The sequence below is a fragment of the Chelonia mydas genome, chromosome 16 (genome assembly GCF_015237465.2).
Source record: "Chelonia mydas isolate rCheMyd1 chromosome 16, rCheMyd1.pri.v2, whole genome shotgun sequence".
NCBI lineage: Eukaryota > Metazoa > Chordata > Testudines > Cheloniidae > Chelonia > Chelonia mydas.
The window spans coordinates 23,924,150-23,949,478 of NC_057857.1; the positions used below are offsets into that span (position 1 = coordinate 23,924,150).

Below are 25,329 nucleotides of genomic sequence, written 5' to 3' on the forward strand. Positions count from 1 at the left end.
GGACTGTGTGGGACGCCCAACACCAAACCCATGCACTCGGGCATAGCACAGGACTGGGATTTGCCCCTCCGTTATTACCTAGCATCAAAATGCACAATGGCGAATTGCTGATCTTAGCACCGCTTTGCAGATCTCCACTGGAGCCTGTTGCCTTGGCTCCACTGGACAAACTAAATGCTGCAGGGCACGTGGAGTTTGGACTCTGCTTGGTTTGGAGTCCGAAAGTTTGCAACTAGTCTCAGGCCTTCTCAGGCTCCGAAGGCAGCGTAGGCTACTGCCATTGATAGAAACTAATAAGACTTTGTAAGTAAGAGTCAGTTTTAAAAATCTATTAACGTAAGCAGAAGCCAGCGAAATGGGTAGTCAGAGGAGCGCCGGCTATTGATTATCAAGTTTCAGAGGCTATTTCTGCTAACCATCAGGGTTTCTTCCGCTCCATTGGCAGAATAAAGATAGTGAAAGACATCGGGGTGCAGAGCGTGGCAGATTTGTTGAAGAGCGATGTTATGTCTGGGCAAGGCTGGAGAACTGCTTATGGCGGAGGAGGAGTTAATGTGCCCGGAACAAGGGAAATGGATTTGAAAAGACTGGACACCCCTGCGACAGATGAAGAGCTAGGTCTAGATAATGCTCTTGTCCCAAACCGAAAGGAAATGAGGAGCTCTGCTTGGGAAGACTTTAACTGACTGGTTCTGTGTTAACAGATTTGATTGCTTTTCTTTTTGTTGTTTTTAATTGGGAAAGGGCTTTGGATAAGATTTAACATAATCCAATGCAAAATAAAATATAAAAACAGATACGTAGCCCCCCAAGTGCGGTGGCAACGGTAGCCTAGAACATGAAGCAAGGTCTGTCTACTGGACGTTTTGTAGTAGCAGCCATCAGCGGCGCCGCTAACCCATTTGAGCATAGCTTGTGCGTTGGCCCATTTAGTGTCTTCTGTAACGCTGCTGTAATAGAGCTGAGTTCTGAGAGTTGAAATGTTCAGGTCTAACAACATAAGGGCAGCTGGCTAGAACTGCTCTGAAGTCCATGGGAACCTTGCCGTTGCCTTCGGTAGTTTCAGGATTGGGGCCCCGGGCAGCAGCGAGAGCCTGCTGAGTTTAGCATAAATGGGGAGGAAAATGCTCCCAACAGTAAAAGTTTTTCATTTGTAAACTTACAATACTGGGATTGTGTGTGTGTGTGTCTAATGTTCCTGAGCTCTTTGCAGATCTAATGTCAGGGTAAAAAGGAAGATGCGGTGGATGTTTTATCCTTAGATTTTCAAAGGCATTTGGTAGGATTGCATATGAAAGATAATTCACTCCGGGCCTGATCCAAAGCTCACTGAAGTCAATTGACTAGGTTCCTACAGCGGGTTTTGGTTTGGGAGCTAGAGCAGCAAGGAAAGGGTTAACACTGGGATTAGACGTACATTGAAATGGTTCATAATACGTTGTCTAAATGGTAGTTTTTCTAACTGGAGGAATGTTCATGATACACCGGATCTTGTACTATGGGACCTCTCTTCTGTGAAGTTATGGATGGGTCAGATTAGAATATCAGATGCAAGAGATCAAAGCCTTAGGATGAAACGAAAACAGAGATGCAGGTGTCATTAAAAAGCATGGAAGCCACGCTTGTAGCTAAGCCTCCAGTTCCGTAGAATCAGCAGGATCTTTCCATGTGGGGTTCTAAAGTGGCGGCTCCCAGCCTGGCAGGACGGTGTGTGGGAATGGAGACCTGGCGTCTCTGTGTTTCAGTGATGGCAGTTGTGGTCAAAGAGACAAGCAGCTTCTGGGAATGGGATTTTTTTGGAGGGGATGATTTAGCTCAGATGTGGAAAACGGAGTTTACTGAGTGGCCTGCAGAGAATAAACCCAAATAGAGAGAACACAACTCCAAGGACCCGTCATTCAGGACACTGAACAGACATGAGAGAACATCCCTGAAGCATCTGCACAGGGAGTGGCTGTAGTAACAATGGCCAATGAGATACGGATCTGCATCGGCGGAGGAAATGACTATGATTGGGAGCACAAGATCTGGCTGGACCTCACCTGACTGAGCCCTCCACTTGGGGGAATAGTTCTGTTGGCAGATATTATTGCCATAAGCAGGGTGCAGCATAGGGCCACAGACGGGGCAGCAGGTTTAATCAGTGTCGAAAGTCTGCCCAGGTTGGGTTTATTTTCACTGGGATATGAACAGGTGAAGTAGAGAGGGAGACGTTGCTCTCGTGGAAGGCAGCAAAAGCCAGAGGATGCATCCAGAAATCCAGGATAAACTTGGCAATCCATTTAGCAAACTGGAAGGAGTAGCACACCCACGGGATAAGCAATGGCATCAAAGGAAGTGACTGAATGGGTCTGAGAGGCCTCCTGACCATTTTATGGGAAGAGGGGAGTTGAAATAACTGGAGATTGGGTTGAGATAAACATAAAGATCGCAGGTCTGTGGGGACCAGAGGTCTTCCCTTGACCAGGAATCTGTGTCCCCTTAAATGAAAAGCCTAATGCCACACTGCAGGAAGAGTCCCTTGGTTTTTTCCAGCAGCTGAGAGAGGAGCTATTTTCAAGTAATGGGAGAGTGACTCTCATGAGAGTCAGAAGTTTGGTTTGGATGCTAATCCATACCTCCTGAATCTGCAGACAAGCTGGAAATGTCACAAGGCTTTGCACCCCTGATTCTTATCATTAGAGGGGTACCAAGAGCCCAGTGCTTCCACTCCCAGTACTGCCTATGCCCAGGAAGTGCAGAGAGGGCGGAAATGAAAAATACATGTTAGAAATCAGCTTTGATTTTACCCAACCAGGTTCAGCCACTGCTTGTAACCTGCCCCACTGACAACTCTTCCTTGGGAATGCCGTGGGCGGGCTCCAGGGTCCAGGAGAGGAAGGAACATTTTCTCACTTAAACATTTAATTCAAAGTTCGACACTGCCCCTTTCAGCAAGTAACTCCCTGGCTTGCGCCGCTCACTGTAAATCGTGCGGCTGGTGGAGCTTCCCTGAGCTGCAAAGACAGTGGATTAGGCTCCCAGATACATTTAGGTGCAGATGGGAGATAAATGGTTTCAGGTTTGATATCAGTGTATAAAATAATATGTAGAGCAAGTTTTTCAAGAAATACATAAATACAAAAATGAAATTGTATTAGGTGTTCATAGTTCAAGAGTGCAGGAAAGGTAATTTAGAAGAAAGTGTCCTTAGCAGAGAATATCGTCCGCTATAATTTAGAACTATCCGATCAGCATGTGTTTGGGGGAGATAAACTATCATCTGTTCTTTACCTACTCTGGCTGCAGATGAGCCTCTTTCAGGTGTCATGAACGCCAGTCAGTCGATCAGACATTCTTAGGGCACAGTCGTTGGTGAAAGCTGGTCAGTGGATTATGGTAGTAAAATTTTTTACTGCTTCAAAGAAAAGAAAAATGTGCTTGATAAGAATGTATATTTAAAATAAAACCTGAATCAATGTAAATACAAAGGAATTGAAAGCCAGCTTCTGCATTCTGTTTAAAAAGATTTTTATTTTATTTTATTTTTTGCAAACACATTAAAATTAAGAGCCAGGGATTTATGGGCTCTTATCCCTGCCTTCAAATTGGATGCAAATAAATGTAAATAAAAAAGGTGAATATGAAAAAATAGTTTCTAGAGGTAGAAATATGAAACTATTAACCATGCAACATGCACCATAAATACTCCACATATAATTTCAAAATTTCATAATCCGTTACATTTAATTAGGCACAGACCATGAAGTGTGCACGGCCAATAAGCATGTGGAAACAATGGAAAATATTTTGTGCTTTGTGATGCATAAATGTTCAGTTTACTAATTTCAATAATGACACTTCACTGTCAGCTGCTTCTTTCACAGAACAAACGCTGACCTGTCCTGTGGAAATAGCATGTGCAGGGAAGCAAGGCAGGCCCACGCCGTACCAAACCCTGCAGTTATGCATCTTGATGATTTAAGTAATAATTTATTGTCTTTTCTATTTAACATTGTAATTAACATGATAAATAAGTGCAACAGTATTGTTTGAAATGTAATATACAATTAAGCCCAATTAATTAATTGGCCTTCCGTGATCAGGAGGAGAAAGATGTTCATTTTTTTTTTTATGTGAAGAGAGTTTGTTTTAATGACAAATGTGCTGCTAAGCAGCTTACGTTTGAGACAACTTGTAACAGTTTGGGAAATTGCAAAGTCTGGAGAGCCAGGAGGTGCTGGAGTTCCCAACCTGCTGCTTCACTAGCCACCGGGGCACCCCCGCCTGAGAACATTTGTTTTTTGTTTGTACCACTTCTCTGCTGGCCCTCAGCCAAGTGCTCGAGAGCTCTCCATTTGAGAAGTGCATCCTCTGCTTCGGAGCTTGGTGTTTCTTCGTGATTACTTCATTCTCTAATAATATCATCTAGCCCTGCATCTGCAGATTTCAGAAGAGTCCAGCGCCATTATCTCTGTTTTTGAGATGGTGAAACTGAGGCACAGAGCGGGGAAGTGACCTGCCCACAGTCACGCAGAAGGCCGGTGGCACAGGCAAAACTTAGAATGCAGGTCTCCTGACTCCTAGTCTGGTGCGCAATCTGGCCAGCCGCATAACTTCACCAGGCATGGAGGGCAGGGCAGGTCTGAGCCCCCCCAGCACACACACACACTGTCCCCTGTGGAGGGGGAACAGTGGACAGTGTTGACCAGCCTGTGATCAGTGGTGGCTTTCTACGGGCTAGCCCTGCTTCCGCAACTCTCCTGATCTCTACCCTGTACCATCAAATGCTGCCTGCACCTGGGCCGGTCCCAGGGCCCGTCCTGCCAAGACTTGAGCTGGTAACTGAGGCCCTCATGCTGCCATGTAGCAGTTACTGCCCTCGTAGCAGGGGCGAGGCACAGTGCTTCGAATGGCATAGATCCCTGCTGACCTTCACGGTGAGCTCGCTGCAAGGAGCCCTGTTCCTGTGCGTGCCCACTGCTCTGAGGTGGTCATTAAACGAGGGTGAAGAGAGTAATTCTGGTGACCAGGAACGTCTTAGCAGCATCATAAACGAAGTCTAAAATATACCCCCTTCCAGAAGAGCACAGAGGGTTGCAATATGGAAACTCCTGATTTCAGGCTAAGCTGTGGAGTACGTCATGCACCCACCTGCTCAGACGAAAGGTTCTCTCATCTTAAGCTGAAATGTTTACTGATCTCCCCGCATCACGGGAACCTCCAGCACTGGGTGCCCAGCTGTATGGACAGACACCCCCACGTGGCATTGGAGTATCCGCTGTTCTGAGTGCAGGGAGACAAGGAAGCCATTTGTGTTATGTGGAGCAGCGAATGGGAATTTTTAATGGTCTCACTGGATAGGAAAACCTTTATTCACTCATTGGAAACAATTTCATACATGTCATGGGATTCTCCTCCCTGGGTCAGTGATTCCCAGATACCACAGCACAGATCCAAAGTGTTCAAACTTCCCTCTGTTCCCAATATCCACTGACATGTTTGTCCGTGAGTCGCTGTCAGGCCTTTCGAGCAATCTTTGAATGATGTTTCCTGTAGCAGGCACTTTGAAAGTGCCTCCCCCTCCTCCAAATAGGCTGAGACAGAGAGTATGAGACGACGGTCAGGGCCATATTAAGGCATAGCCATTCGATGCCCACGAGTAGGGCCCCAGCTCCAGGAGTCAAGTGTTTCCGTCAGAATCTCAGATGTCATGTAACGAAATGAAGTGCGGCTCTAGCCAACATGTTTGTAAAAAAAAGCTCGAAAACACAAACTAAGTGTAACCGATGCAGAGACGTCTGCCTGAGTCTGAAGACTGCCTGAAACTATAGCTCTGAGAGGTGTGAACTGCTGCATGGGTGTTAACGCCAACACCCCTTGTTCTGCCTCCCCTCACCCCCTGACCACCGCAGTTCCAGTGAGAGCTTGGTGTGGGGCTACCCAGGTGGAGTCACAGCAGAGCCCATGCTGGGGTGTGTCTGCAGCCCCAGATTGCTGTGATTTCCCCAGCTTGCTGCCAGGCCCGACTTTCTGCAGCGTGATGTGAACAGCTGATGCTGCCATTGGGGCTCTCTCTTGGTCAGTGCTGGAGTTCTGCTTTGCAGGGATCCCCAGCCTCTGCTGCTCCTACCACCAGCCTCCAAGGGTTCAGCTGCAGATCAGCATTTTCCAACCTCTCCTAAATCCAGACCCTGCCCCAGCGGGAGCCGGAAAGCAGCCCAGGTGCACTAGGAAAAGCTGCAGCCAGGAGGGACCCCAAGCACGGGTGAAGCCTCTGTGGCCATGCACTTTCCCATGGGGTGGGAGGCAGATAGTCACTGAGCTGGAGGGAGAAGAGTCAAACCCTGATTCCAGTGGGAGCTGCAGGAGCTCAAGCCCACAAGTGAGCCCTGGGATTAACACAGCTGACCCAGACAAACACGAGCACCATGAAGCCAGCTGAAAGCCTGGCTAAGAGAGAGCCCTGGCCTGTACTGCCCTCAGAGCCTGTGCGGCATACGCCACCACCAAGGGCCTGACCGATTCCGGTGCCTGGAAACGATGAAATCCCAGCAGCTGGAGGACAGTGGGAGCAGGGCCCTGTTATCCACATTCTCCCAGCTGATGTGCCTACTCGTATTCACTTGCTCTGCAGACTCACCCCCCTTGACCTCCCCCTCCCCATTGTTCTGTCCACATGTCTGTTTGTCCATGTGTGGCCAGACGTTGGTTTATTAGCGTCTCTAGACTGCAGGCGCCTGACTCCACTACAGCTCAGCTGCACATCTATTTGATGAAGGATTTTCTAAAACAATCCCTGGGTGGGGTTGGTGAGAGATATACATGAATTCTGATCTGAGTGTTAGAAACAGACTTTTCCTGGGGTGACCGGTGAAGCCCTAACCCAAGTGTTGAGCGCAGATTTTAATTTGAGAAATAGTTTAACATTTTTTAGGTATTCGTTTAGATGTGGTATGCAGGTTAAACATAACGTATGATCGCTGCTCCTTTCATTGCTTCCAATTAAACCTTGCTTGTTAGTTTAACCTCTAGGTAATCCCATCAAACAATTGATGTCAAGGAAACACTGCCCACAGTGGCTTTGGATGAGTGGCCATTAATTTTAATTGCCTTGATATTAAAGATTAAGAAGTATTGGGACTAGCAGAATGGAAACGATCTGATGTCAAGCAAATCCACTCGCTGAGGCTTCCCCAGGCTGCTGGTGATATTAAAATTTTACTGTGAGAATTAAATAAACCTTTATTAGTGATGGCTGTTGTTTGATTGGTCCAGAGGTGTGCATAAACAGAGGGTTCTTACACATCCTCGGACAATACCGTTGATGTACAGAGATTCCTCAATTATGAAACCGTTAATAAAGCTCTAATCTGATTGTCTACAATAATTATTTGCTGGGTTTCATTAATGTATTATTGCTTCCCTGACTGACAAGGTAATATTAAGTGCAATATATAGAATACAATGGAGTATTGTCCAGGGAAAAGAAAGTATAAGGCACACTTTCCTTATTACATTTAAAGCTGGAGGCTTTTCATTAATTATCTTAAATTCCCGCTGTATGGTATATAATTTTGGCATTTTTTTAATCTTCTCCGTATAACCAGGTTGCCTTATCAAGCTATACAATACAGCTGTGTTCTGCTTGTTACATGTGTTGTCATTTTAAATTGAATAGCATTCAAGAGCTGTAGTCACTTGTATCCGTATCATACAGTGTGCCAGGCAGAAGTACAATTCCTGGTAATTTCTGTTTCTTTTTATGAGAGGGAAGGACCTGTGCAGGGTTCCTGTGTCTGTACAGAAGGGTATTATTTCCTCTGTGTCAAGGGATGTTCCACATGGTCATTTAAAAACAAACAAACAAACAAAACCAAGCACAGCATCAGCTGATGGTCATGACTCCATATCTGGCATCTTGGAAACAGGAGTTAGAAGTTTAAGGCACTGCTCCAAGATCCGTTGATGTCAGTTAAAAGACTCAAAATGATTTCAGTGGGTGTTGGACTCTCTTGGACAGTGGGCCCCTAGCAAGCAAATGGAAATAAAAAACAGACCTGACTGCAGCCCATATGATTCATGGAAAGGCAGGCAGGAGAAGGCATGCATCTAGGGACACAGCAGAGTCCACCAAACAAGCCTTCGTGAACCCTAAGCCCTGTGTTGTCATGTAAGTCCATGTCTGTCCTTACAGGGTTTGCTCTGAAAAGACCTTCTTCTAAAACAGACTCAGCCTTGTCCGAAAATGGAAAATTGGTAGATCTCTGTTGATCGATAACTGTTGTTTTCTGAAAAGGACAAAAGCTCTTATTCCCTGGGTAGGGAATAGCTTCCTTTATGGGAGTGCCAGTGGCTGTGAATTCAGCGGGTTGGAATTTGAGTAGCTTTCAGTTGTGCATAGGCCTCCAAACAGCAGCCAGACTTGCAGCCACTACTGATGGGGCCTGGATGTGGACAAAGACCAGGAGTGAAATTTCCACATGCTATTGCTAGTCTGGCTTTCCATCCAAGGGAAGGGAGGGAGTTTGGCAAGCAGGGAATTGAATTACGGTCCCTTGAGACCTGGTTTGCTACCTTAACCACAAGACCACAGACTGCCAGGGTAGCCTTGGGAGAAAATTTCTCTGTGCCTCAGTTCCCCATCTGTACAATGGGGGCAATAGTAATAATATACTCCCTTGCTCCCACCCTTTGCCTGTCTTGTCTGTTTGGAGCATAAGCTCTTGGGGTGGGGCTGTCTCTTACTTTGTGTTTGTACGAAGTGCAGGACAATGGGGCCCTGATTTTGTTCCAGACCTCTAGGCATTTGTGTCATAAAGTAATGATCATCTGAGAAATTTAGTTTTTGAATATGTTTTAAAATCATCAGACAGCGATAACTGTTGTTTATCTGTGACTACGAAGTTGCAATAATCTTTTCATAACTAAACAAAGGACATGCAGAGAGTATAAGGGGGTGAAGTCCAGAAGTTGAATGTTTTAAGTGAACATGGCAGTGTTCACGTCAGCTACTGCCATGTGACCTTGTAAATGTCAGATTTGCATTGTTAGGGACCCGTTTCCTTTTAGAATTATATTGCAGAGTGTCTTGGCATGAATACAGTACAAATAGCTTTGTTCATGGAACAAGGCATTTTCTTGATGGCACTGTATGCCACATATGTAATGAACTGTGATTATTAATTAAGAACTTTATTCTAAGGGCTGAAATTAGAAAAGTTTGTATGATTTCTCAGTGGCTTTGTTTAAGCTGCTCCAGCCATGACCTTTGCATGGGTTAATAGTTAGAGCCTTATCAGCCATGTTGGCATCCATGCAGTATCTTCAAAGGGAGATGACAAAGTAACTTTTCATCCATTATTGATTTATATTGTTCCTTTCATTTTCAGCAGACCAAACATGATTCTAGCTGTAGGGCTGCCAAGGTTGTTCCAGCCCAAAAATAAAGAACAATTGCACTCGTTTGCAGCTCTCTCTGTCTTTCACTTAATCAAATGTTACCTTTACTTCCCTTCAGTGGCTTTTGGGGTCTAGTGTTCATTTGCTTGACAAATGCCTTGTTATTAACAGTAGGCAAAACCATGCTAACTGCACAGCAAACTCCAAGATGCATGTTGTCCTAAGAGGAACCCATTGTGTATTAGTTTTGCCAAGAGACAAACTGAACCATGTCATGCTCATATCTATAATAATATTCAACTGATCCTTGATTATTGCTTAATTAGTCTAAGTACCCAGTGGATATTCGACTGAAGGCTGGGAATTGTGTATTTGATGGACCCAAACTTGACATTTGGAAGCGATCACACCTCTTCCTGCTGAACGCTATCAGAGGCTTGACTATTTTCCCCTTTTCTCCTCCCAACCAACAGGTATCCAACTGGTTTGGCAATAAGAGAATCAGGTACAAGAAGAATATAGGGAAGTTTCAGGAAGAAGCCAATCTTTATGCTGCAAAAACAGCTGTGACTGCAGCACACGCCGTGGCAGCAGCTGTCCAGAATAACCAGACAAACTCCCCCACCACACCAAACTCTGGTACGTACCAGGAGCTTTTTCATTCACCCAGCCCAGTAAATGAAAGCACCCTGAAAAGCCAAGTGGGAAGGATTTGCAGTGAATTTGGTTTGGTTCAGAATGTTGCAGTATTCCTCAGCCAGACTTAGCCATGGCATCATTTAAGAACGTAGAGTGGGATTTCTAAGAAATGTTGGGTGTTGGTTTAACCATCCCATTAACTTCAATGGTAAAAGGCCAGTTGACTTCAGTGAGAATGGAGTCCGGCTAATGCTGAGCACTTCTGAGAACCCCAGTCTTAATCCACAAAATGAACGTGTCACTGCCAGGGTCAGCCTTTCGGCAATTTCCTTTTCCTGTAGCTGTTCCAACAGTGTTTTCTCCCCCAATTAAAGAAGAAGCCAGGCAGAACTTCATGGCTGTTCAACACAGTGTTGAAGGCTTGAAATGTTGAGTTACGAATGAAATGGTGTAGAGGGGAATATTTACATCCTGCTTCACACTAATTGGACTTTAAATGCTGGGCTGCTTGAAATGAATTAATATTGTATATAAAACATATATCTGAGGTATATGTGTTTTAGGGTTCCATTATCACCTGTTCATTTACAGTCTTTTAGAAATTTCTTACTAATGTGTTGTCTGCATATTGCAGAGCAGTGGTTCTCAACCTCTCCACACTACTGTACCCCTTTCAGGGCTCTGATTTGTCTTGTGTACCCCCCAAGTTTCAGCTCACCTAAAAACTACTTGCTTACAAAATCAGACATTAAAATACAAAATGTCACAGCTGCACTGTTACTGAAAAATTGCTGACTTTCTCATTTTTACCATATAATTATAAAATAAATAAGAATATAAATATTGAACTTACATTTCATTGTATAGTATATAGAGCAGTATAAACAAGTCATTGTCTGTATGAACTTTTAGTTTGAACTGACTTCGCTAGTGCTTTTTATGTAGCCTGTTGTAAAACTAGGCAAATCTCTAGATGAGTTGATGTATCCCCTAGACGACCTCTGCATACCCCCAGAGGTACACATACCCCTGGTTGAGAACCACTGTTGTAGAGATAAGCACTGAGCTAGGAGTCTATAAGGGGAAGGAGTTCTGTTGGGGGCCAGAAAGCAAAGGTCTCCACCAGAGTAGTGATGTCTCTGATGCTTATTTGCAGCTAAAGTTTTGCTGTAACTTAATGGTAGAGAATGTTTTAAAAACTTACTATGGAAAAATTCTCTGTGGAAACAAAGTGAGTAAGTGGGGGAAAAAGAAGTTTCTTTCTTTCATGGCAAAAAAAATCAACTTAATAGGCAAGTACCAGCCATTTTCTTCCCAAGGAGACATTAAACACACTCAGAATAAGTTTTTTTTCTCAGAGAATTTAGCAGTAGCACCTAATGGTAAAGGATTCCAGCAGAGAAAAGCACTCCATTTTAAATACACCCGACTGTACAGTAAGTTGCTCTTCCACATGGAGAGCTAAACTACGGGTTGTGCTGCTTTTCGGTAGCTCCCAGGGCAGTTGTCTACCGTGACAGTTAATGGGATGGTAGCAGTGGTGTTTAAAAAGAAGCTCATGGGCACAGAGTGTAGGAAAAGGCCCTGATGTTGCTGCTTGATTCGGTTTGTGCCTAGGAATCTCCATCCAAAGTGCTTCTCACAGGTGCGATGGCTGCCAACCAGTATCCTTAGCCACGTGGCTCACAGTGTAGCTCTGTGTCATTGGTAATTTGCCTTTGTTTTGGGTCATGAAACTTATTCTCTGTTATGCACCACCTTTCCTTCTTGTTTCCTTTTCTTCTTCATCTTCCCCTGCCTTGAGGGCTTTGGGGTTATATATTTGTAGCTCTCTGTTATTCAGCTACTTAACTCTTTCCTTTCCAGGTTCTTCTGGTTCTTTTAACCTCCCAAATTCTGGGGACATGTTCATGAACATGCAGAGTCTGAATGGGGATTCTTACCAGGGGTCCCAAGTCGGAGCCAATGTGCAATCACAGGTAGGAGAAATGCCCCAAACTAGGGCCTTTCTAGCAGGGTAGGGTTTGGGCTAAAAATTCCACCTTACTCTGGCTCTAGTAAATGTTCTGTGCCTCACTGCAGAATTGAGGCTGCATATTCCTAAATGTGGCCTATTATTATCCTAGCATTGAATATAACAAATAAAGGAAAGAGAGTGATTTTTTTCTGATTGAAACTTTAAGCTTTGTGAATGCATTCGGCTCTGGCTTGAGCTCATGGAGTGGGACTGGGTGCATCTGACTTTCACAGATCCTGTAAATTCTACCAATTTGCCTTTTATTTGTTTTTAAACACGTCTTTGTTTCATTTTTGGGATAAAGGCCTTTTTTTAAAAAAAATGTCAGAACATATCTAACTGAGCTATTAAAGAATGGTTCATTCTCAAGTGCGGTTCCAATCCATTCAGACAGAGCTAACTCCATATTTTATTCACAGTATATATGTCTATACATATACTTACATACGTGCAGACACATACATATGTATAGATATATACACCAGTTTGCTGCAGGCACTTAAGATGGACTTACCGGATGCATTGCTATGAGGAGGTTATTGTTTGGCTGGTGTGAGAAACAAAGATGTCTGGGTTTTAACATGCAAGGATTTGTTGAAATTCTGCCAGTCATTCTTGATGGATAAATTTGCCTTTCGTAGAAGATGCTAAACCCTTTTGGCGCACATCATTCAAAATATTGCCTGTTGTAAGTGATGATGTTTTAATGGGTGTGGAATGATGAATTTTGTTTCCTCTTACTTAAAGGTGGATACCCTGCGTCATGTTATCAGTCAGACGGGAGGATACAGTGATGCCTTGGGAGGAGGGTCACTGTACAGCCCACATAATTTAAATGTGAGTACCCTTGGGAACAATAGTTCGGAGAGCCATAGGCACGGGGTCAGGTAAATGCAGTCATGAATACGCGCATTAATGACTCTTGCAATAGCGTTTTTATATGCATATTTGGGTTGGGACAAAACTGCCCTTTGTATAGCCACTTGTCTCAGTGAGATGAGGGAAGATTCTGAGGAGCATAGGCAGTTTGCAATTTTGTATTTTGTAGCTGAGATACAAGTTAAATGTATGTGACTTCTCTGCCTATTTTCATGCTTGGAGAAGGTGCCCTCTCCCCCGGAGACTCGAGAAGGCCATGATCTGTAATTTGTTACTGCCTGCCATCAGATCTCAGAACTTTGCTTTAATAGACTTACAGCCATTTCAAGGGTGCTATTCTGCCCCCCCCCCCCCCCGCCGTCTTTGGGGGATCCAGAAACATATTTGGCCTTTGTACTAGAAAGTAGTGAGCAGATGATGTTAAATCTAGAGGCTATGGACTTGATCCTGGGAGGTGCTGAGTGCCCTAAACTCCCACTGAAATCAGTGGGAGCTGAGGGTGCTCAGCACCTCTCTGGATAGGACCCTGTGATGGGCACTCTGTGCTTATAAAAAAAAATGCAACCAGCTCATAGCCCATTGAGACAGACGCCTGGGTAAAGACAACTCAAGAGGAACCTCCCCGTCTCAGTGGAGGCTGCGCTGGATCATTTCATCTTCGCATTTCCAACATGCTTCGTTCACCCTGGCTTCGTTTGTATTTGTTTGTTTAGATTTTTTAAATGAATTTTTAAAAAACTATCTAAAGAGGAGGCTGGCATTTTTCGTCACCCTCAAACACTTTAAAATACCAGAGTGAGCTAATTCTCTTGGAAGACAGCATCTCTCCCCATCCCATGCTCACCTGCTCAGTTAACACTACCCATTGTTGGGAATAACTGTAGATCAGCCTATAGGCTGGTGAGTGATATCAGAGAGCCTGCAGAAAAGAATAGATTTTGAGGAAGTGGAGAAACAAAATGTGAAATACTGTAGCTAGGGTGAGAATTGGAGAGTTCCCCCCTTTTTAGGGTTTCCACTTGCTGTAAGAGTAAATATTAATGATTTAAAATGTGATTGAAGATGTTCAATTGTAAAGGGAAAAAAGTACTATTAAATACTCAAATCTTTTACATTTGAAATGTCAAATTTTTCTTTTTGGGTTTATAAATAACTCATAATAACCCACAACAAACCATATAAAAAGCCTTTTAGTTGCATTTCTCCTTTTTCATTTAAGTGTTTTGAAATGCTTCAGAGAATTTGCGATATCCTTATCAACATGATAAAATATGAAACTGTGATTGCCTGCAGCATTTTACAGACATGAATTCCATCTTCGCTGATGAGGCCTGATAAGGCGCTGTTGTATAATACAGTGCATAATCTCAAACCACCAGAGTAAGGATTAATTTATTTGAAAAAAAAAATGCCTGCTGACAACCTCTTCTCCAGCTGCCAAGCTGAGTAACAATATTGTACATTTGTTGTTTATAAATTTGGATAAAAGAGGAGTGATGTTTACTTCAGCTGGAATATCTTTAGACTCGTATCTGCACAAGAGTTTTTCTTTCTCTAAGTAGATTTTCGTATCTTTAAAAAAATAAGGCAGCTCTGGTACCTCTGCATTCAGAACAACATGTTGCACATTCAGGATCCGTAGCTGAGCTGTTGAAGTATTTTAAACCATGCGTTCGGGTTTGAGCTCAAAGGCGATGGCAAGTTAGTATTTCCATACTGTTTACAAAGACACCCCAACCCTTGAGTTTGTCATTATGAGAGGGTCTCTCTTTGTTGTTGTTCATCGGCATAAGGGATAATTATTTATTGTTCTCTCTGTCCTCATTTAAACCATAAAGCATTTTCTTTTTTTGTGGATGATGGAAGAGCTTTATATGTAAAATCCATCAATACGGTGAATGGTAGGGAATTCTCAAGGACTGGTTATTAGAAATGGGGTGAATAACCTGCAGATTTCACATTACCTGGGCAGGCAAAGAGAACGAAATTCATCAACCTCGACTGCTTTTTTGTGTGTCAAAATTTCAGAGCATATATTATTTGACTGGCTAAAGCCATAGGTTCTAGCTAAGTGACTGAAGAGTGCTGGCTGATTGTTCCGGTAAGGAACCACGTCATCAATAAATTAGCATACATTAACCTTTCCTTCCTTGATGGCACTTTGTTTGGGGAAGAATTCCTGCAAAGGCTACTCTGTGCCGCGAGCACTGAGAGGCTGCCTGGCTCACTCTTGCTGTGCCAAGCCGGGCTGCCCCGTCACTTCCACTCAGCATTCCCCCACTCACGAGGCCTGCGCCTCCCTCTTCTTGACTGACATCAAAATATGTAGCGACAAGCTGTCTGCCACAGCAGAAATTTGATCAGACATTGATTTCAGCAATTGCCTCTATAGGCCAAGACATAAGGCAAATTTGTTTCTGAGTTCTGTTATTGCTGATGCAGGTCTAATGCGCTGAGGGTCAGGGGCATGTGGAGACATGGAGCAACATCCGAAAAAGGGGCTACGTTTATAGATAATTGGAAAACGGATCTGGAGAGAGCATTCCCCCCTCCTGTTTGTATATTTTTACTCTGGGAGATCATATTTGGAAGGAAATTCAGGCCTGAATTTACCCTAGTAGACCTTGGGTAGTAAACGGCTCTGACATGCATGAAAAGGAATTGGGAACTTTTGGAACCGAAATGACGATCAACCAGGTTGAAACATCCATTTCCTGAGCAGCTACAGTTTTTTCAGGCCTAAAATGGGGGAGAAGCTTTAGTTTTCAGCTATCAGGGAAATCTCCTCTGATGTCCTTCATTAAAGCGTGAATGATTTTTACAGAAATCCTAACATCACCCTTACCACATCACCTCGACAAAAGGCTGCTAAATCCTAACTTGCTCTTTGCTTAAAGTATCTCCTTTCCTCTACAGGGTGTATTGTTTAATATCTCTTGTTGTGTGCATTTCTGTTTCTTTGCTTTCCCAAATCCTGTAGCCAAAGGGAGTTTAAGAAACAGGCCTTCCTAGTGCATCATTGCCTAAGCATCAGCTTCACCAGGCTATTATTGTCTGTGGTGTGATGTAATTAATATGCATAATTGTATCAATTGAATTGTTTTTCCCTTTTCAGGCTAATGGAGGCTGGCAGGACGCAACTACTCCATCTTCTGTGACTTCCCCTACAGAAGGGCCGGGAAGTGTGCACTCTGATACCTCTAACTAATCTCCTAGCAACACTTTTTCCCTGAGCTGAGATGCCTTGATTAGCGCATTCAGAGTAACAGGAGAAAAAGAAAGGAATTTTTTTTGTAGCCAACCACCTACAGCTTTACTGTAAAACCTTGTCTTATTAGAAAACTTGGTAAATCTGTTTTTTAAAGGTATCATAATCATTTGTATTTATACTTAAAACACACAATGTTAAAAAGCACTTTATCCAATTAGGCCAAGATTTAGCATTGTTTATAGCCCTGTAACTATTTTATCATAATTTATTATCAGCTGTTTTAACAATGATGGTCTAACAGTTGCCAATTACTTGGCCTTAAGGGTAAAAGTTCAGTATATGCTTAACCTCAATAACAAGAGCAGACACAAAGAAACACCCCACCTAAATTTAACTTCTTGCATATTTCCATGGAAAGCCTGAATGAATTACAAACTTTGATTGTGTTTAATCTTTTCATATCTCTTATAGAGCTGGAATAAAAAGAGCTGTTCGGTTATTTCAGTTAACAATGGTTGTGTTTAAGAATTCTTATTCGTCACGTTTTTGTTGTGATCTGTTGTTTTATAAATTAGATTGGAAACTGGGAGCACCAGCATCTACTCTCTGTATTTCAATAATGGACATAAATTGTTCTAAGAGATGAAGATACTTGCTGCTTATTTTTGTGGAAGCCAAGATCTGGGGTTTTACAGTACGAGCGAGGTGCTGCACACGGATTTGCCAAGACTTGCTACGTCCTCTTGGTAACAACAACAAAAACAAGGAAGGCACCATTATATGGAGTGTTGTATATAGTGTAGCAAAAGAGTATTTATACATCTCACCAATCAAAACACAGCTTTATTACCTCATGCGAACTCATACAAACCAATAGAATTTCAACATGTTCTGTAGCTTAGAGTGCTCACTTACTACCTCTGAACAATGCTCACGCTGTAGTTTGTCTCTTTCTTATCTTTTTGCATCTTGTAATTAACCCTTTGTTTCCCCTCATGAAATGTAATGTACATTGTCATCTTTTAAAAAAATCAGGGTTGCATTTGCAACTTTTAAAAAAGCTGAAGTGGAAACATTGGGTCTGAGGTTTAACACAAACAGTGAAACTGTTGTAAATACTGAGAAACATTTTGAATGTTCTTCATCTTGTTACTAATCCACGCAAAAAACAACAACTAATTGTAATGCATACAGATTTCAGTATTCAGTACTGTATATTTCGCCCTGTATAACAGGGGGCCCTTTCTTTCTCTCTTTTGTATTGTATGCGATTCTGAAACTGATTGAGTCATGAAAATAATTTGTGGCAGTGATTCTAATGTATTAAAACGTTTCGTGTTACTTTCTAACTGGATTACACCCTGGATTGAAAAGTCTTCCTCGTGGTAGTTATATGTAGTTTCAAACATGAATAAACTTTTTGCTTTCATGATCAAATGTTGATGTAATTTCTTCCTGCTCAGTTTGAGTCAGCCATCAAAGAGAAAGTCAGAGACTTACGGAGGAGTGTTCATAAAGCAGGAGTTCAGCGTTTCTTAAATACAAATAGCGAGTGGTGCACTCTTGCCTGAAGGATAGTTGAAATTCTAGGCAGAGTACATCCTGATAGATATCCACATCTCTTTAGTCAAAGATTTCATAACCAAGATTTACCATGTCATCTCTAGGCTTTATTCCTACACTGCTCTGTTCTGGAACAGGCAGTTCAAATCGAGGATCATGAAAGGGGAAATCTTTTAGACTAAATTTAAAAAGCAACATCTTATTTACTCTCAATTATGGTCTTTATTTAGCATTAATTTTTAAAATATAACCTCTGCTAACAACTGCAATTTGATTATAAAAATATTTTTCCTTATAATAAAGACTTAAAATGAGCAGTTTTTTTTTTTTTATATATATAGTCTTTCCAAAAAAAATTGTTAATAAAGTAAAGGTCAATAACAGGTAATAGCCTATTTACTATATCCAAAGGAAATTGACTCACAGGAAATCAAATTAACATTAACCACTTGCGCCAAATGGTCTCTGATAAATAGAACTACCTTACGATTTCACTTAGTGTATCTAAGCAAAAGAAGGTATAACTAGCACTAGTATTCATCCTAAGTTGGTGCAGTGCAGATGCAAACTCTGTAAAATAGTTGACTATCACCTTTCCTTTTCAGTCAGATGCTTGTGCCCATAGGTGTTGATTTGTCAGCTAAATGATTATTTGCATGATTCAATTAGCTTGTGGGTCAGCTTTTCTTATCAACAGTCCCTGTGCTAAGTAATTTTGTGACGTATCTTTGTTTCCTCCCCAAAACACAGTGAACACAATTTATCTTCCTCATTGTTCCAGACACCCGTGTGCATCAGTCAACGCAACTTTTGTGTTTATTTATCACACATGCACAATTACTGGTGCACTCTTCATCAGTTTTAGAAATCATAAATTGCTGCTTTGTCTACAGAGGGCGCATTTAAAGAAATACCACCCTCTGCAAAGGAGTCGTTACCCATTCATCAGCGTTGGAGCAAGGGGGTCTGCAGACCTCAGAAGACCTCCTGTGTGCCGAAGAAATAGAATGAAACAACACACGTGTGGTGCTGGAGCTCTCACACGCCACACACGCTCGTGTTCCTCCTGTAACTCCATGGAAATAGGGTCTGAAATGGAGCGTGTGTCAGCGGAGGCTCGGGCAGTGTAACGAACACACAGACGTCCCCCATCTCGATCACATCGTTGCTGGCCACAGGCAAAAACCTGTCATACGCTGATGAGGTTCATAGGAAGGCCATCAACAACCTTTGGGCTGCACTTGCATGCCCTGTGCCCATCGGGCATCATTAGAGTGCTTCTTTACAACATTAAGGCTGTGGGTCCTTTGAATTACAAGTGCAATTGGCCTTTCCTTATAGTAGAGAACAGTCACGTGGTTACATGGCAAATAATACAAATGTTATCCTTGAGGCTTGCTCACACATCAGAAAGGTTTCCTGAAAGGACCAGTATTAGACAAAGGCCTTTGGATGGACTGGTGTTTTCCCTAGAAGCTAAATGCTGAAGGAGCTGGGCTAAGCCTAACTGAGTAATAATCACTTTGGTAAGAATTTGGCCAAAGCGTATTGGTCCTGTAAATGGAGCTGAGTTTTCTGATTAGCACTGAGGCTCCTCTCTGGTGCTATGGGCTATGTACTCTGAGTGTGGGGTGAAGGGCTTCTTTTGCTCCCCAGAAGTGGTGCTATTTAGCAGTTATGTCTTAAGGCCATTTGTCCAGGCTCCTACCTGTCCATAGTAACGATAGTTCTTCTAACCAAAATGGATTTGGACTATTGTCTCATCAGTGCCTGGTGGCTGTCACTTGGGAATGCTAATGGGCATTCCCCACTTGAGGGCCCCTTTGTGCTGTCATGGCATTGAAAAAGGGCACTAGTGTAATGCGAATCAGGCCCTCATGTCTTGAGATGGAAACGCACATACCCTAACCCTAATATTCCTCTCGGATGATCATTTTGCAGCCAATTTGCTTTGTACTGGGGTCTCGCAGAGCAAGACTCAGGCTGAGATTTTCAAAGGGGTCTATGTAACTTAATAATAACACGAAACCTCCTGGCTCTTACACAGCACTTTCCACTAATCGAGCCCAAAGCGCTTTGCAGAAGGAGGGCAGGATCATTAACCCCATTTTGCAAATTGGGAAACAGCCACATAGCAGGGCAGTGACTTGCCCAAGGCTGCCCAGCAGTCTCAGGGGCAGAGCCTGGACTAGCCTGGATATGCTCAGTGCTAGTCCTGTGCTTATCCACTAGGCCACACTGCACAAGCTGCTGAATCACGTTGGTGTTTTTTGAAAGCCCAGCCTGCATTCAGACCCTCTGGAGCAGAGCAGGAGCAGCAGGAGTCTGATCGCCAGCAGAGGAGGTCCCTGAAGGTTGATGCTGGTTCCTCAGGTAACCTACAGGAGGAGGAAGAGGGCACGGCCAGGGTAATGCACTGAAGAAGTGCTTAGGAGCCCTGAGTGTCTTATAAGAGGATTTGTGGAGCGGCCCCAGGAGCCAGTGTGAAATATTTGAGGACGTTTACATGGAGCTCTCTTACAAGCTACTTAGCTCTTGGAGAGAGAGTTCAAGCGTTCCTCCTGGCAGTGTTTACGACTTGCAGAGTGCCTTGAGTAGCAGTTGCAGACTTTCCACATACAGCAGGAAGGAAAACACAACAAACATTTCTGTGCCAAAATCAAAGCTGCAAATGATTTTTCTGCTTTGGCTATTTAGACCTCAAACTCCCGGCCCACAGCTCACTGTGTCTCTGACCTCAGCTGCAGTGAGGGGTGCTCTCTGTCCAGAAAGGGCCGAGGCAGGGAACCCAAGGGAGTCCAGCAAGGAGGCAACATGGGACTGGCCTAGCTGGAGAAGTGCTGCAGACACTGTGAACTAGAGCATTAAACTGCTGGAGACTAACTAAAAGCCCCGCAGCTCCAGAGTTAGCATTAAACATGCCAGGGCTGAAATTCACAGCATCACCCTGTATTGATGTGTCTTGCAAATGCAACATGGGAGGTCAGATCTAAGATGCTGATGCCAATATCTATGCCATGTATTGCCACCGTGATACAAATAACTCCAACTAACAGGAAATGTTTTCAGTTTGTGTTAATAAAAATACATCTTTTTAAAGACTGGAATTCTTCAGAGATTGGCAAATTTTATTTTGTTTCATTAGCTTTATTGTCACTGCCATATGGACTGTGAAGAAAAGTGAACCCTTAGCTCAGAGTTATCCACATGACACAAAAAGCACTGATACAATTGTTAAGGATAAGTCCTGGGAGTGATTTCTTGCTTGCATTGTATTAGCCACACAGGAGTTATGATATGCTTCCTATTCCTGTATCATCTTTGTATTTTATTAGTCTAATAATCTATTGCCGTATTACATCGGGATTCTCATCCGGTTAGCTTTTCGCAGGCGGCGGAGGAAGAATGGGTGGTCTGTGCCCGGCGGCCGACTGTCCGGGGCAGAGCCAGGGCTTTGATGGCAGTGCTGGTGAAGTAGGTTGCCTCTGCTTTTTGCTTGGGGACAATGGGTGCCGCGTACTTTGCTGTGGGATGCGCTGAGCAGCCAGTGCCCGATTTTTACCGCAGGTTTTATGTTCTCCATCCATTTGGCTTATCAGAGCTCAGTAATGTAAACTTGTTCCTGGCCCCTAACTAAGCATGTGACATGCTACAGAGGAAAGATGCCACTGGCTTGCAAAGTGACTGGAAGAGTAAGGCAACAGCTACTACTCCGGGCCCACTGGCCAGCTCAGTGACATTCTCTGCAACTTAGGAAGTTGGACAAGAAGTCTTAGGCCAGACGGGGGCATCCATCAAGCGCATGCTAGAGGCAGGCCAGCAGGGGGCTCCTGTCGCGCGCACGCTGGAGGCAGGCCAGCAGGGGGCTCCTGTCGCGCGCACGCTGGAGGCAGGCCAGCAGGGGGCTCCTGTCGCGCGCACGCTGGAGGCAGGCCAGCAGGGGGCTCCTGTCGCGCGCACGCTGGAGGCAGGCCAGCAGGGGGCTCCTGTCGCGCGCACGCTGGAGGCAGGCCAGCAGGGGGCGGTTGTCAAGCAGAGGCAGGACATTAGGGGGCTCCTGTCGCGCGCACGCTGGAGGCAGGCCAGCAGGGGGCTCCTGTCGCGCGCACGCTGGAGGCAGGCCAGCAGGGGGCTCCTGTCGCGCGCACGCTGGAGGCAGGCCAGCAGGGGGCTCCTGTCGCGCGCACGCTGGAGGCAGGCCAGCAGGGGGCGGTTGTCAAGCAGAGGCAGGACATTAGGGGGCTCCTGTCTGCCTGCACTAGAGGCAGATGAAAAGTGAAGCATGCAGCAGAGCTCACCTGGAATGGGGGCAGGAGAGTAGCCTGAACTGGCTTCTAGTACACACCTGCAATGGGCTCTAGTAGACCCCCTAGGACAAGGAGTGTAACCCTGAAGTGGCTCTAGCAGAGTGCTGTAGCGTGGGTGTCTTTACCCAGCCTCGCTAGTCAGGGAAATCTTTGGTCTCACTCTTCAGAGAGCAAAACCCTGCAGGAGATGGGGAGCTATTTGCAGGAGTAAAGTGGGATGCCTTCCAAAGGTGCTGTGTTTAGCGGTGGCTGGTGAATAGCGTTGCTGTATGGAAGATGTGGCTCCCTAAGCTCTCTGAACCTTAGCTCCAGACACCCATTCTCGGGACGAGAGCGTACCCTTTCCCCACCTAACCGACAGCACAGCGTGGGCCGGTTTCCTGTGCAGCTACAGCAAGCTTGAGCCCGGAGGGAAGCATCAGCTGCAGAAGACAAATCCCCAGTCCTCACCTAGACTCACCCAGCACATGGTCCTTATTGCCAGGAGTGATGGTGGCCAGGGTGGGGCGGGGGAGCCCCACAGGCCGGGGAGCGAATTAAAAGGCAACACTGCTTGGTTCAGCTTCTTCCTCTGCTGGGGGAAGGCCCCCAGCACAGCCGGGAGGACGGGGTCCAGTTTATCTCAAGCTTTTCTTGCGCTGTTAGAAACAGGTTTTCTTTTCTCCCTTCCTCGGGGCACTAGATTTCCCACTGGTGCACCCCAGGTCAGGACACACAGAGGGTGTCATTTGGGGGTCGGCCCATTTCCCCTGCGGTGCTGAGGGCTCTGTCCCTGGGCCGTGCCCTGTGCAGCTGGCTGGAGCTGGCTTGGCAGTGACAGGACAGCAGGCTGGCGAGCCCGTGGCAGCTGCAGCACCATGTTATTAAAGTGCGGGGTGTTCATTTTCACAGTTAATTAATGAACGACACCGTGCGACAGCCAGCCGGGGATTTATTTTGACCTGAAATACAATTTTATGCTTTCCCCACATTTTCTGCTTTGATTTTCCTACTGGTTACACCTGATGCAGCGCAGATGTGTGGCGGGGGGCGAGGGGGGGACCCAGAGGTTGTGCCAGCTGGTCAGAGAACAGTTAGGGCTCCTAGCATTGAGAAAGACTGTGGGGGGGGGGCAGTTTGAGATTGTGGGACAAGCCCATCAGCTGAATGTCTCTGCTACAGCAAAGCCACAAATGCCACAGAGGCTCCTGCGGCACTCAGCAAGTGCTGGTGGGTGATCGAAGGGAGGGGGAAGACCACACAGCGTTTAAATATGGTGTTTCCAGCTCATAAACGAAAAGCCCCTGGAATGCGATCTGTATAGCGATAATTCCATCCTGCACAAGAGCAGCTGAAGAGAGACGAGCGTTCAGCTTGTGTTCATAGCACTGAGGCAGGTGGCTAGCCCCCTCTGGGAGCGGGTGCCAAAAGGACGAGTATTCCAGCACTGGTCCATGCAGGGCACCGCTTCCGGAGTGTCTCTGCCGGCCGAACTGAACAGGGCAGCACCGCTGTGAGTGGCTGAGCCTGTTCTCACAATGCGGCCCACACAAGGGACCAGGCACTCCGTCTGGCCTTCGCGCCTTCTGTGTCCCTCTAGGGAAAGCCATGCTGGGGCGGCGGGGGGAGGGAGCTTGGAGTGGCTACAGGATGGCTGACTTTTTTTTGACATTTTCAAAGCAGCTTTTATTCACAAGCACAAAAACCAAAGATGCACTAAGAAGCCGGTTTCTGGAGAGCTTCCAGGAAGCAGGTGGCTCTTCTGACCAGTTGCAGCACATTGATGATAACGGTGGAGAGCAGTCCTGGAATACAACTAGCCAAAATCTCTCACACACTGAGTGTCATGCAACCTCGACCAGGAGGGCCAGCAGAGGGTTCCAGTTTCAGGAGGCAGCCACACCCCCTGTCCCAGCCCAGTGTGGGGACAGTGTCATTGGAGGCAGGAACATGGCTTTTAGCTTCCCGGACATGTTTGCAATCTCTGGATCCTGGGACTCATAAGATTGTATCAGTCTGGCAAATTTCAGGACCCCTTCTCCATCATTACCGAAGCCAGAGGCTTTGATCACATCCTGCTGGATCTGGGTGGCCACAGGGAGCAGGACCTGCAGCATCTTGCCCATGTCATTGCAGGCATTATCTCGGGCCTCCTCCATGCACTAGGCATTCTCCGGGGAGCTGAAGGCCTTGATGACCTCTGCCAGAACCACTTTGACCTGCTCAGCACCCAGCAAGCCCGGCGCAGGCATTTCTCTGTGCCTACATGCACATTTATTCATTTCAGCTGCAAATTGGTTGTCAGAGGGAGCTGGTTGAAGACATCGAAAGGATGTTTGCAATGCACTTACTCGCAAGGAACAATGCAAATGCTGGCCTCTATGACTTTAAAGGCCTTGGACAGGAGGTTTGATCCTTAGTGTACAAACAGATACCTTTCAGATCAGGGGGTTTGGATGGTCAGCCTACTTAATGCGGCTTTCTGGCCCCCAAGACAGTCCGGCTCTGCGAGCTTCCACGTCTGAAAACTCAAGATTCTATTCCTTACGGCAGGACAGTGATCAATTGTTCTCCAAGTACAACGAAGGTCAGACAAGAAGCAATGGGCTTAATCTGCAGCAAGGGAGATTTAAATTAGATATTAGGAAAAACTTTCTAACTATAGGTGTAGTTAAAATCTGGAACAGGCTTCCAAGGGAGGTTGTGGAATCCTCTTCGCTGGGCGTTTCGAAGAAGGTCAGACAATCCCGCTGGAGTGGTCTAGGTTAGCTTGGTCCGGCCTCAGCACAGTGGGCTGGACTTGAGTTCCTGCAGTCATAGAACCATAGAATATCAGGGTTGGATGTCATCTAGTCCAACCCCCTCTCAAAGCAGGATCAACACCAACTAAATCAGTCCTTTCCAGCCCTATGTTTCTATGATTCTATGATTTAACAAAAAAAGAAAAGGAGGACTTGTGGCACCTTAGAGACTAACGAATTTATTTGAGCATAAGCTTTTGTGAGCTACAGCTCACTTCATCGGATGCATGTAGCTCACGAAAGCTTATGCTCAAATAAATTGGTTAGTCTCTAAGGTGCCACAAGTACTCCTTTTCTTTTTGCGGATACAGACTAACACGGCTGCTACTCTGAAACCTATGATTTAACAATGGTCTTATTGCCAGTCGCTCCCTCCCTGCAGCCATAGAAAATTCTACTTTTGCAACAAATAGAAACTTTTCTTCAAAGTTTCCCTCACATCCTTGTTTCATTTGTTGCTAAATCCCCAGTTTCATTTGTGAGCAGGTTCTGAAGCAAATGCCATTTGTAGCCCCATTCTTGCCTCCAGCAGCAGCAGCATGGAAAAAAAAG

General features: G+C 45.0%; 2 protein-coding genes across 8 annotated transcripts in view; one reads left to right on the plus strand and one right to left on the minus strand.

Moving 5' to 3' along the window:
• The window catches only part of PBX3 (PBX homeobox 3), a 158,554-nt gene extending 140,990 nt beyond the window's left edge, over positions 1 to 17,564 (plus strand). For 6 of the 7 annotated variants that reach the window (XM_027823494.3, XM_007060938.4, XM_027823495.3 and 3 more), the window contains 4 exons: positions 9,855 to 10,020; positions 11,887 to 11,999; positions 12,785 to 12,874; positions 16,032 to 17,564. In XM_027823494.3, the coding sequence (XP_027679295.2) occupies positions 9,855 to 10,020; positions 11,887 to 11,999; positions 12,785 to 12,874; positions 16,032 to 16,124 (462 nt within the window). In that variant the 3' untranslated portion in view covers positions 16,125 to 17,564. The remainder of the gene's footprint in view (positions 1 to 9,854; positions 10,021 to 11,886; positions 12,000 to 12,784; positions 12,875 to 16,031) is intronic. The other variant, XM_027823499.3, reaches the window with a different exon arrangement.
• Positions 17,565 to 23,635: 6,071 nt separating this feature from the next.
• Positions 23,636 to 24,150, minus strand: LOC114019729 (protein C10-like). The gene has a single exon (XM_027823342.3). It carries the CDS (start codon positions 24,133 to 24,135, stop codon positions 23,863 to 23,865), a length of 273 nt encoding a protein of 90 aa, XP_027679143.2. The 5' UTR covers positions 24,136 to 24,150; the 3' UTR covers positions 23,636 to 23,862.
• Between the last annotated feature and the right edge of the window lie 1,179 nt (positions 24,151 to 25,329).